The sequence below is a fragment of the Xenopus laevis genome, chromosome 6L (assembly GCF_017654675.1).
Source record: "Xenopus laevis strain J_2021 chromosome 6L, Xenopus_laevis_v10.1, whole genome shotgun sequence".
In the NCBI taxonomy this organism is placed as follows: domain Eukaryota; kingdom Metazoa; phylum Chordata; class Amphibia; order Anura; family Pipidae; genus Xenopus; species Xenopus laevis.
Window position 1 is genome coordinate 44,574,811 of NC_054381.1, and position 13,217 is coordinate 44,588,027.

A 13,217-nucleotide genomic window follows, 5' to 3' on the forward strand; every position below is an offset into this window, starting at 1 on the left:
TCAGATACAGTTGCAGTAAAATCAGTATAACATTCAGTCCAAAACATTATTTTTGTTGTGGCTAATGAAAGAAAATGTAATTCCAAACAACTTTCCAATATGAGTTCATTAAGAAATGTCAATGAACACATAATGGAAAGTTGTTCGGAACAAAATTTTCTTTCACTAGACACATAATTTATCTATGTAATTGCTACTAAAAGAAGAATCTGTCTGTCCCTTTCTGTACCACAGGTCTGAGTTTTGAAACCGTTCCGTTCATCACCTAGCTCCTAGTCTTGAGACTATGCAACTTAAAAAACTACAAATTACTAAAAATAGAGATGCATTTGTGCTTTACAAAGACATAGCATTCCTGTCAAGAACCCTTCATATAATATACTGCATACCTGCTAGAGTAGCGGTTTTCAAACATTTCTATTTCAAGCCCCACTTGAGGTCAACCTTTGGCTCATGAGGTGAGTACAGATATAGGAAAATAGCAGTGTTTGAGTCATTCACTCATAGTTTCAAGAATATCTACAATACCAAAAATATATTCACCCTAAATCTTACTCTAACTGACCTTCAAATTAGCTCCAATTCTCAACCGCTCTGGTCTTCTGGCAGAACCACCCCCCCCAACCCGCACTGCTACATACTCTCCTCTTGGGGACCAGCCCAAAGTTTAGGAACCACTGTGCTAGGAAAAACAACATTCCCTTTTTCTTTATTATGCAAATCAAAATCTTAACTTCACTTTTCCTTAAGAGTTCTATAGTTTGAGAAATATTCTACAATCCTTCTATGAGCATATACTCCACTATTCGATTCTGCCTCACTAATATTTTGATACTGCTGTATGTACAATGATTACATTGATCAGTGCTGTTCAACTTTTTCCATGTACTGGGCTGATTATTTGTCATGCTGCATGCCTGAAAGCCAGCTATAGGTATAGGTTCTTTACTTAGTATTCACTATTCCATTTTTGAGGTTTTGACTTTATTAGTATGAATACCAATAAAACATTAAAACTGAAACCCCACCCCAAAATATGATCTAGTTAAACTGTGACATTGCAATTTCAATGGTGTTTTTTTTTGTGTGATCATGTTATGTGTTGTTGGGAGGGTACACAGATTCTTGATATCTACGTATGTGAACACCGATAATTTTGATCTTGGATATTATTGGATCCTTCTTGCCTCTCATTTTGATTGATCTCTCACTTATTCCTTTACTACCATTTTCATGTAATTTTGAGTTGTACTTATGTCCCATATGATCCTGTTTTAAAATTAAAACTCAATAAAAACATAATTAGAAAAAAAAACTAAAACCCCACATGCAATCTGTACTTGCTAGGGTTGGTGACCAGGCCCGGATTTGTGGCAAGGCCACATAGGCCTTGCATCTTTGAAGCACTGGGGACTTAACGCTCCCCATCGCTTCTGCCTCAGTGAGCGCCACAGCCGGCGCTAGGTCCCTGTGGACACAGGGTGGCGCGACCGGAAGCAGCAAGGGTATGGATCGTGCAGCCTTGGGGCACCGCTTCATTAAATCCGGCCCTGTTGGTGACCCTGACAACTTGACAACATTATCAAGTATAGGATAGGGTTGCCACCTTTGCTGGCGGTTAAACCCGAACAAAGGGGGCGGGGAAGATACCATTGGGGGTGGGGCAGTGATGTTGGGGTGGGTTTGATGACATCAGAAGCTGGTACAATGATGTTGGTGGCGTTACGTCCAGTTTTCTCTCAAAGTTTTGAACCAGACAGAAGACTTTGAATGGACAGCCCTTTGAAAAATTGAGATGTTCAATTGAAAACAACATGGACAGCAACCCTTTTTCTATCTATATTCTGCCTGATGAGTAAGCCCAATCCTTTAATTACTTTGATTATCTGTTATACAGAAATCAGTAATCCGAAAGCTCTGAAATACAGCAATGCTAATTTAGAAAAACGATTTTTTATTTTTGCTTTGCTTTTTTTGTTTCTGTAATCAGAAATGAACTACACATGATAATAACTAAGCCATGTCATGGTCAGTAGTGTTGGACTCAGGGGCCCAATGGGGCTACTGCCGCTCCAGCGTGCTGTGCTTGCGTGTATGGCGCTACGATTGTGCACATGTGCCGAGTACGCAGGCAATTTTTTTGGGCGTGAGCACCCTAAACAGGGAGGTTGCGCCATTAACAAGCGGATCTGGTCTGGCTAGTGTTGCCACATTTTTTGGAAAAAAATACTGGCCTTCCTGTATAAAATATCAGCCACAGTGGAGTAACTACATATCACTGGGCCCCTCAGCAAATTATTTTTTAGGCCCCCAATATGTCCTGTTTTACCAATATTTATTGAAATTGTATATAAATGAAGGACTCATGGGGCCCCTATACCTCTTGGGCCCCCCTGCAGCTGCAGGGTCTGCTTCCTCTGTAGTTACGCCCCTGACCGGCCAGGTGGCAACCCTAGGCTTGGCGGGGCTCACAAGAGACTGGGGCCCACCGGCCCAGTCTGACCCTGACGGTCAGTATTTAAATGTTTTATTTATTGGTCAGATTATTGTTTGGGTTTCACAAGGCAGAAAGTTGAGACAGGAACAGGCCTTAGAAAAACTGAACTGTTCGGGTCAAAACCAAAGAGGTGACAACCCTAGTATAGCAAGAGGCAAAATAGAAAAGCTAAATAGTTTTAAAAAAGTGAATTTAAAGTTGAACTTTTCTATTTTTTAAAAAAATAAGTCCCCTTCAGGTCGCCTATCTCTGTACCCCCAGTGTTTTTGCTTGGGTCTGGGAGTAACTATGCCTGGGGAAAGGTGCCATTATAATCATGCTCCTGGTCACAGCTAAAGCAACTGCCATGCACGGCCCTCAAGCCCTGGAGGCGGCAGTGAAGCTACAGGTGTAGAAGAAGAAGCATTAACCAGCCGCACCAGTAGCTTCTCCCACAAAAGCAAAGTGGGTGCAGTGTGAGTGACAGCTGAGCTGGGAGGGGGAGGCCTGCACTGGATTTGCCTTCTCCTGAGCTGTCAGTGCTGCTGAGCCACAGACTGGCCTGTGAGAGGGAACTAGGCGAGAGGAGACTGAGAGGAGTGCGAGCAGCGCCCACTGGCACCGTGACACCTGCACAGCGGCGGAGCAGTAGAAGCAGCAGCAGCGCGAACGTCATATGAGCGAGCAGGAAGTGCTGGGAAAGTAGTGGGAGGCTTGTTGCGAGCAGCAGCGGCAGCTCAGTGCCATGGGCTAAAGGCGCTCTTCTACACTCCTACTGTCCAGCACCGGGATGGCCGCCTCCAGCAACTCCAGCCTGTCCGGCTCCTCCGTGTCCTCAGGTGAGAGGGGGTTACTGTCTGCAGGGGGTCATTTCTTGCTGCTGCTGTCTGACAGCATCTCTCAGGGAAATGATCGGTGTCTTTCCTCTGCTCCCTTCTGTGACAAGTGCCTTCGTTTTCCTACCGGAGTCTGCTGAGCTGACACGTGAGGCAACACACGGCACTTTCCCTGCACTTGGCACAGCTGCCTGTTGTTATTATTATTATATCATTCACTAAATGCCACCGGCCATTGCCACTGCTTTATCTTTGGTCCCTTAGACCTGTGGCATTCGGCTGCTCCTGAACTACAACTCTCAGCACCCCCAGAGACTTCTTATTTACCTAAAGCTGTACAGTCGCACAGGGTGGACATTTCTATCCTAATAGTCCTCTAAATGTGTTTTTTTTTGTGGTGGTGTGAGGGGTACGAGTTAGAATATGGGGTGCAATGTTATTTATGTACAGATGTGTCCCAAGATACAGAATCCAGGCTTTTATCTGAAATTGTCCATTTATGCCATGTTTTGTGTATGCTTTTTTTTTTTTTTGAGAAAGGGTTTGCTGTGCTTATTCTTGTCATTTTATTGGTGCACCCCTCCATCATTTATTGCCTTGTGTCTATGTGTGTTCACTAAAGGTTCAGCCCCGATGTACAAAGTGCAACATAAATGGCACATGCTGCGTGACAGTTGTTAGCGGAGGAATCACTTTAGGAACCATTAGTGATGGGCGAATTTGTCCCCTCCGTTTCGCAAATTTTTCGCCAGTTCTTCATGGAAAGGGAAATGGCGGTTTTGACGCTTGCGACAATTCGCCGGCGTCAAAGTTGACGCTGGTGCCCATTAAAGTTAATGAGTGTCGGATTAAAGTTAATTGGCGCCGGAACTGTTGCTGACGACGTTGTTTTTTCAACGCCGGTAAATTTTCAAGGCAAATTCACGGAATTATTCTACAGTGTCGAAACTGGCAAATTCGCGCCTGCCGAATAAATTCGCTCATCACTAGGAAGCATAAATTGGGCAGATCAGCTGTACAATGGACCTAGGATACAGTAGGGTCAATCACGTTGTACACCTGTTGCTTTAGGGCTAAACTGAACGGGACATTTGTATCAGATTTTGTGGGTCAGACATAAAATCTTATTATACAGCATGCGATATTGGGGGGTGCTTTAATGTAAGTCGGATCAAATAAAATCAGGTGGTGTGTTTTGTTCATGCATCTACATCAACAGTCAATGTGATTCATCTAGTTGGATGTAGACACAGCCTGGTGTGTTCCCTTGCCTTCTGGCAAATAGCCTCTATGTAGTTTGCACATCAGATATTTATATCAGTCCCATTATATTATACATTGATATTTAGGCCCTTGCCAGGAAGGATGCAATCTATTGATCTAGTACCATCCTATAAAATCTCCTGTGTAGTTTAGCTGTCTGTCATGACCCTGTACTGGCCGCACACTAGCTGCTGGGTCTGATGTTGCTGTCTCTACACCCGTCTGCATTCTAGTACAGTTATGGGATCCGTTATCCAGAAAACTGTTATCCAGAAAGCTCTGAATTACAGAATGCCCATCTCCCTTCTAATTAAATAATCCACATTTTTTAAAAATTTCCCTTTTCTCTGTAATAATAAAACAGTACCTTGTAATTGATCCAAACTAAGATATAATTAATCTTTATTGGAAGCAAAACCAGCTTTTTGGGTTTATTTAATGCAGGGGTGTCCAAACTTTTGGCTCGCAGAGCCACATTGGAAAAAGAAAAATTGTCTAGGGCCACACATGAAATACACAAACATGTTTGATTTGTAAAAGTAAAGGAAATGCACACAAAAGAACTACAATGCCAGTTGGATAACCAGATGGAGCTATACACTGAAATATGGGACACCTGGATATTAAATAGACTTATTATTATATTATTATTACTAACTGGGCAATGGGCAGAGTCCCCCCTCTTCCTATATCTTTTGCGACATGACGTTTCCTCGGGAACCAAGCTGAGCCACATTCATATGCATCCTGGGCCGCATGTGGCCCTCGGGCCGCAGTTTGGACACCCCTGATTTAATGTTTACATCATTTTCTAGTCGTCTTAAGGTATGAAGATTCATATTACAGAAAGATCCATTATCCAGAAAACTCCAGGTACCAGGCATTCTAGATAATAGGTCCCATACCTGTACTGGTGCTAGAGGGAAGGATGATGACAGTATTCTTCTATGCTATTTTATCCATAGTATGTGATTATTTCTATTTAACCCTGATGCACAGTACAGCTTACTTATGCATATTCCTGTATGTGGTCGGCAGACCACCACAAGCGTACTAGCATAAATGGGTTTTATTTGGCTGAAGCGTGGAAAAAACATGAATGAAAAATACATTTCAGTAATAGGTGATTACATCTGACCATAATAGGTAAAACATGTGAAATTAGGTATGGGATCCGTTTTCTGGAAACCTGTTATCCAGAAATCTCTGAATTATGGAGGCTGTGTCCCATATCCAAATAAGCCAGATTTTTAAAAAATGATTTTGTTTTTCTCTGTAATAATAAAACAGAACCTTGTACTTGATCCAAACTAAGATGTACTTAATCCTTATTTGAAGCACAAGCAGCCCATTGGGTTTATTTAATGTTTACATGATTTTTTAGTAGACTAAAGGTATGAAGATCCAAATTACAGAAAGATCCATTATCCGGAAAACCCCAGGTCCCAAGCATTCTGGAAAACAGGTCCCATACCTGAATTTTTTCCATGAGTGAATCTCCTGTAGTATCACAGTGAACCACCAGCGGTCTGCAGCCCCTAAATGGGCATCACTGATCTATCTTTGCTCTATATTTCTAAGGGCTTTTACACATAGGCGTTTTGGGGTTTTTAAAAAAACATGCTGAATGCTTAAAATACATTTATTGCTTTTATATGTATTTTTTGGCGCATTTGTTTCAAATTCAACCCTCTATAAAACATAAAACAAAGTGGCATAAAACACCCAATCTACATGAGACCTTAGACCCAATACAAGTGCAGTTTGTCTATATTATGTATTTATATTTATATAGTGCTATGTGTGTATGTGCACTGTACAGCAGAAAATACTGCAATCGAACAATCAGGGGTTAATACAATAATAAATACAAAGTACCGTTACATTATGTGTTAGAGACAAGTGGACAAAGGTCCCTTCCCCATAGACGTTACGATCTAAGTGGGTTGGGTAACTTACAAAGACAAATGAATATATTTAGTGCTTCAATTTACAGTGGTTATCACTGCATCATAAGTGCCAGAACTGAGCCAGATGTTATCAGAGTGCCCCAAGTATACTCAGCTTGATTTATTTAATAATTTGGTGAATTATTCATTTATGGAAAGTCCATGTTTTGATTGTGCTATTTATGGGAAGTCCATGTTTTGCTTGTAATGTTTATTCACAGCGTAACATAGAGCATAAGTATATGCTTACTTAAGGATTCTAATATGAAAAAATTACAGTATTTGTTCCTCCTATATAATTACTCTCTCTGAGTGATATTAGAATTTTGATGTTTGCACCTGTTGTGGCAGAAACAGACTGGTTGACATTCGCTGCAGAGTTTCAGTCTTTGGATTCAGTACCGACAAGTGGTTCAACTTGCATTTGCCATTTAGTGTTTGTGTTCCATCACATGGCAATACAGGTATGGGATCTGTTATACAGAAACCCGTTATCCAGAAAGCTCCAAAGTACGGAAAAGCCGTCTGCCATAGACTCCATTCTATCCAAATAATCCAGATTTAATAAGATATAATGAATCCTTAGGATGCAAAACCAGCCTATTGGGTTTATTTAGAGGCACATTTATCAAAGGTCGAATTTTGAATTAATGTTTTTATAAAAAGTCTAATATAAGTAATATATATGTTATTTAATTAAAGAATTGAATATCTAAAACTTGAACGAATATTACCAATCTGAAAACTCAAATCAATTTAGAATCGAATTTGACTAAACTCGAATCGAGTTTTTTCTCTGAAAAAAACTGGAATGTCAGGAAGGCTAACTAACATCTTAAAAATAGCAGCGGGACCTCTCCCATTGACTTATATATGAACCCGGCAGGTTTTAGGCGGCGAATAGTCAAATTTGAATTTTTAAAGGGCCAAGGTTTGATAAATATTGAAATTCGAATTTGAATTAAAATTCGAATCGAGTTTGGATTATTCACTATTCAAATTATTTTTATGGTTTTGACCATAAAAAATCGGAAATTCAAATTTTGAATTCAACCCTTAATAAATCTGCCACTAAAGAAAAAAAAAATGACAGCTCACTTTAGTAATAGATTGGTGTGGAGTAATGATATTTGTTTTCCACATTCTCTCCAAAATAGTGGTGAAAGATCCGGAAAATGTTCTTGATATGTAATACATATAGATAGTGTTTGCATCCTGGGGATAGCATTCTGCTAATCTTCATTAGAAAATATTTTCTCTAGAGTTTTTTCCCATATCTCTTTTGCAGGAATTTTGTTAAATTCAGCTGGTTCTGCTGCTAGAGAATAACTTATGGCAAGTCCTTTCTTTTTATCAGATTCAGAAGATATGAAGTCTCAAATGCAGTTAGAGGAACATCAGTTTTTTTCATCAGTCCCATTATATTTTGACCCAGGATCTGTTCATCCAACACCATAATACAAAATCTCCTGTGTAGTAGCCCTTAGTTTTACAAGTTCAGATCTAAGGCCAGAACAAAGCATGGCAATGCATTGTGAGTTTTAGCAGGGTAGAAATGTAGATTATGTCTCACAAAATCATTTGATAGAATGAAGAATATAGTAGTGTTATCAGTCTAATAGACCTGGAGCTGCATATTATACTTGGGTGCTTGTCTTGACATTCGGGGCTCTGGTGTGTGCTGCAGACTTGTAATTACCTAGAAATATTCTTGTGTGTAGGACTCTACGATGTACTCCCAGTTAGAGGGTTACTGGATAGAAGTTTATCCAAGTTGCAGCTCTCCAGCCTACTGTTCATTTACTATTACCTGTTGGAGGACCCCAGGTGGGATATTTCTGTTGTAAATTCTTTTTGTCTTGCCAAAGAAGCAGCTTTATTTACTTATAGCGGTCTTACATTGAATTTGTCATGACATATCTCTGCCGATGCTAATACAATGTGACTATTTGCTTGACAGAAAGAAAAGAGATACTTAAAGTAATTATCAGACAATTGGGGCTCATTTATCAACACTAGGCCAATTTGCCCATGGGCAGTTACCTATAGCAGCCAATCAGTGATTAGCTTTTTTTAAGACAGCTGCAAGTAGAACAATTAATGCAACGATCTGATTGGTTTCCATGGGTTACTGCCCATGGGCAAATTTGTCCAGTGTTGATAAATGACCCCCAATGTTTCTGTCTGAAAATAAGGAAGTGAAAACTAATCGAAACATATTTAATACAGATTTACTTTTCTTTAAATTGCTGTTTTTAATATAGTGTTGATAATTTTTCCAAAGGATATCATTATAAGGGATATAGCTGCTTAATGAATGCCATCACAGATGATAAATAGTGAATAACTGTGTCAGGGACAGCAGAAAGGTCCAGAAATAAAGAATGGCCTTTAGACTTGGTCTAATGTAACTATAAAAAGAAGCTGCATTTTGTAAGGGGAGGCCCTTGGAAGATTATAGGGGCAACTTCTGATACCTCTCAAAAAAGGGTAAATATTTTATATTTATGCTGGAATTCTGTTTTAATGCTATACTGGATTACATACAAGAGAAGTTAAAGGAGGATGTTAAGTCCTCCAGTTGTGAGTATTTTCACTTCTCTGCAGTGTGTGCTTCATTTAAAACAGGTCTCTAATTAGTTTCATGTTTTTTCCACTGTTTTGCTAATTAATTTTAATGGAAGTTCAAAGTTTCTCTCAGTATCGCCTATTTATAAGTGAAATTTCACAAAGCATTGAACTATTAGTTAATTATACCATCTGGAATTTGGTGGCCTGTATTACATTGTATGTATGGATCTATTTGCAGAAGGTGATCTATAATATCATTTCTGGATTTCAGATTTTACAGGGAAAAATCAGTGTCCACCCTATTCAGTAATGTAACTAGGTGGGGGCCGTGCAGCTGGGCCTCCTCACCCCTCTCTGTATTGATTTTCTTGGCGGCAGCAGACGGTTATATCGGTGCGCAATCTGCCGGGGGGCTGAGGGCCTGGTCCAATAGCATCCCCCTGCACCCCTGGTAGCTCTGCCCCTGTTCTTATTGCTGTGGGTCAATAGGTGTAGCAGAGTTGCACCTAATGAATAAACATGCTGGTGTCATTTTGATTTGCACAGAAATAAATTCGAGATTTGACCATTGGGGCCTCTTAATTGATACATTTCTTATCTTTGTCCCTGCTGAGCAGAATCCCAGAGTTTCATTAAAGGAAGCTGTTAGATATGGTACAATAGTTGCTAATATTCCATAGATATGACTGAGAAATGTATCAAGTAATGTAGCAAACTGTAACAATTAAGAATCTGCACCTGGAGCACATTGCTGTCCGACTGAAACACCAGAGACAGGAACTTTAATTACGGGAAAACAAACAAAAATAAAAATGGAAAGCAATTGAAACAACTGAACTCAAAAAAAAGTGTTTGGAAGGCGAACAGCCCCTTTAAGGTCCCTACACATGCATAGATGGTTTAAATGCACGTTGAACACTTCAACATGCATGTATTGCATTAATATGTTGTTTTACTTTTTAAAAAAAGTAATCCTTCAGCATGTATTATACAATTTTAAAATATTCAGGAGGTGCATTAAATGCGTAAGAATGCAGCATGATGCATAAAATATTCTTGTTCAGGCCCAGTCATCTGAAAAGTTATTCATCTACCCTAAAGAACCTGTAGTACCAGTATCCAGTGTTCTCTAGTAATGTTTGTTCATTCAGTCCCTGTTCAGCTAGATTGGCTGGCACTGCATGGCTTGGCTCTATTAGTATGCACCTACCGAGCGTTGTTTGTTTGCTTATGACTTTTTATTCAGCATGTGTGTTTTGTTTTTTTATTTTTTGTTTTATTGGCAGCTACCACGCAAAATTGACAGTCCTTTATATTTTCCAATGCCCACATGGATTCCTTGTAGAAAGCAATAAAACGGAAGCAGCTAAATGTTGCTGAATATAGTGAGATTTTTTCAGGCAATCTAATATAAATCTCCTTTATGTGTTACAAAGTATTTAGCCACTGAAACCTGCATGTATTTTTATACTATGGTATACCATACCTTAGATTTCTTGTCAGATATTGGGGGTTATTTATCAAAGGTCGAGTGTTAGAGTTTTTATACCTAGAATAAACTCGAATGAACTAGAAATTCGAATGGTATCTTATTTAAGTAAAAATTCGAATGGCCAAAAAACAATGCGTTCAAGTCCCACAACATGATTGATCATTCGAGTATTATGCAAAACCCTTAAAAAAAAAAAACTCGAACATCAAACAGGCTGTTATCTTCTTCAGGTGGTTCAAGGGACCTCTGCCATTGACTCCTACATGACCTTGACGGGTTTTAGTTGTAGTGTATTTTCGGATTCCAGCTATTTCCAGGGTCTGGGTACAATAAATCTCAATATTCAAGTCTTTTAATAATCCAAGTTAATAATTCACGTTTTTTTTTGTGTTTTTTTGACCAAGAAATACTTCTCTAAAACTCAAATTTTTGTGGAAAACACTACGAACTTTAGAAAAACCTGCCCCTTATGTTTATCTATAGTCTTTTTATATTAAGATACCCTTGGAGATCCAGACGTTTGATCAGGGGCCCTGTGGCTCATAATACATAATTAGTATTAGTAATTTAGCCAAAGTTTTGACAATTACTAAGATTTTAAATATGTTTTCATTCCCAGTCTTATCCTAACTACCAGCCAATGTCCCACTCGTTTTGCAGCAACTCTGCCAGGTTCTATTGCAGTTAATAATTTAAGGTACATGGGTCAGTCACTGGGGCTCATTTATCAACAATAGGCAAATTTGCCCATGGGCAGTTAGTTACCTATAGCACCCAATCAGTGATTAGCTTTTTAAAGAAATTAGAGGGGTTGCACACTCAATGAGATTTAGTAGACAAAGGTGGTATTAAAAAAATGTTCTTTTATAGTAAATTTTATAGTAAAAGAAAAATTTTTTAATACCACCAAATTTTATAGTAAAAGAAAAATGTTTTAATACCACCAAGTCTCATTGAGTGTGCAACCACTCTCCATTTCTATATACTGTTTTGGGTAACTGACTGTGGGATTACCTGGGGTTATTTGCACCTCGTATACCTTAAAAAAGTATTTTTTCTATTGTGAATATTGGGAGTGCCCTCCACCAACTTATTTTTGTATTAGCTTTTTAAAGCCAGCTGCAAGTAGAAAAATGAATGCAACAATCTTATTGGTTGTTAGAGGTAACTGCTCATGGGCAAATTTGCCCAGTGTTGGTAAATGACCCCTACTGTGCCTTATGCCCAGAGGTAATTTTTAAGAGTAAAATAGAAAATTTCTGCCATATATTGGCTGTTTTTTCACATAGATTGATATCTTTTGTCATTGCTAATGTTTACATCAGAAAGCAGAGGGCAAAACTGAAGAATTATACACCTTTCTACATCAACACATTTTCACATAGTTCATGACTTAATATCCAATTTCCATTCATAAATTCATAAATATGCCCCCATATAGGGGCATATTTTTATGTGTAAAACAAAATTTGTTTTAAAATGGTGTAAAAAGCTGTGTAAAATAAATGGTGAATTTATCAAGGTGTGTTTTATTTGTACTCCATGCGAATGCCAGATCTTAAGCCGTTATTTTACACCGCTTTAGACCTTTAGAAGTAAGTTCCGGTGGAAGTTGCTCAAATGAGCGGAAAAAAATGATGCAATTTTTACGCTGTTTTTTAAACATCAATGTCTAACGGTGTGAAGTATTTTTCCGCCGTTCTTTACACCACATAATAAATCTGCCCCGAAATGTATATGATTGTGTAAAAACTGCTTAAAAACTTCTTTGTGCCTTTGCCTGAAATATGTAAATTCGGCTATGGCAAGGTATGTGTTTTCCCCCCCATATAAAATCACGTTAGCTTGCCCCCCATTACTTTTTGTGCACTTGTGCATGTTTCCAGATAATGTAAACATTGCCGTTGCTGGAGTTTCCACACAATGCTCTTAATTATCAGTGGGTGATTTTTGGTGCCTTTTTAATATGGAAAAAAACACTGCTAGCAGAATGCCAGAGACTGCCCCATGTCATTACACAATTATTTAGAAAACATAAAGGTGTAGTATAGCTTTCTTCTTTCAACTTGTTAAAAAGGGTGGGTGGCTGCTGAATGTTTTTTCCATTTCAAATACTAGTTTTGTTAGAAGCGTGAATAAAATTGAGTGGTTTGGTCCTCTTGCAGCGTCTGGGAGACAATTGCTTCCTGGCTTCCTGTTAGAGTGGGTTGCCAGTGAATGAAGCTCATATCTTTTAAAGGGCAAAAATGTGTTCTGTGAATTAGTTTAACAACATCAGCCTACTGTACTCTACCCCATACCATGACCAGGATCATATAAAATAAAATACAAGGGCCTTGAGAAACTATTGACACAGATAAACCCTGGAGCTACCACCGCCTTTAAACTAGGGCTGCCACCTCAGGGACCCCTACACCCCCCCCACCCCAGCTGTGAAGTAACCTTCGCATTCTGCAAGGAATATGAGATGCCACAACCCCCCCCCCCTGCATCATGGGAGGTCAGAGGTGAGTGGTCTGGGTTGGCAGGACCTACTGGGCTTTTTCCCGGTCCAGTGCAGACTGTAACTATGCTGGAATTTCTGGAAAAAACTTGAGGCTAAACACCTGGACTCCTTTTTTGAGTCTACA

At 39.2% G+C, this 13,217-nt stretch overlaps 1 protein-coding gene across 1 annotated transcript in view; it reads left to right on the top strand.

Annotated features, from left to right (window-relative positions):
- The first annotated feature begins 2,999 nt into the window (after nucleotides 1–2,999).
- The window catches only part of chn2.L (chimerin 2 L homeolog), a 170,246-nt gene continuing 160,028 nt past the window's right edge, over nucleotides 3,000–13,217 (top strand). Inside the window, exon 1 of the mRNA XM_041565431.1 lies at nucleotides 3,000–3,315. Within this exon, the coding sequence (XP_041421365.1) occupies nucleotides 3,267–3,315 (49 nt within the window). The 5' untranslated portion in view covers nucleotides 3,000–3,266. The remainder of the gene's footprint in view (nucleotides 3,316–13,217) is intronic.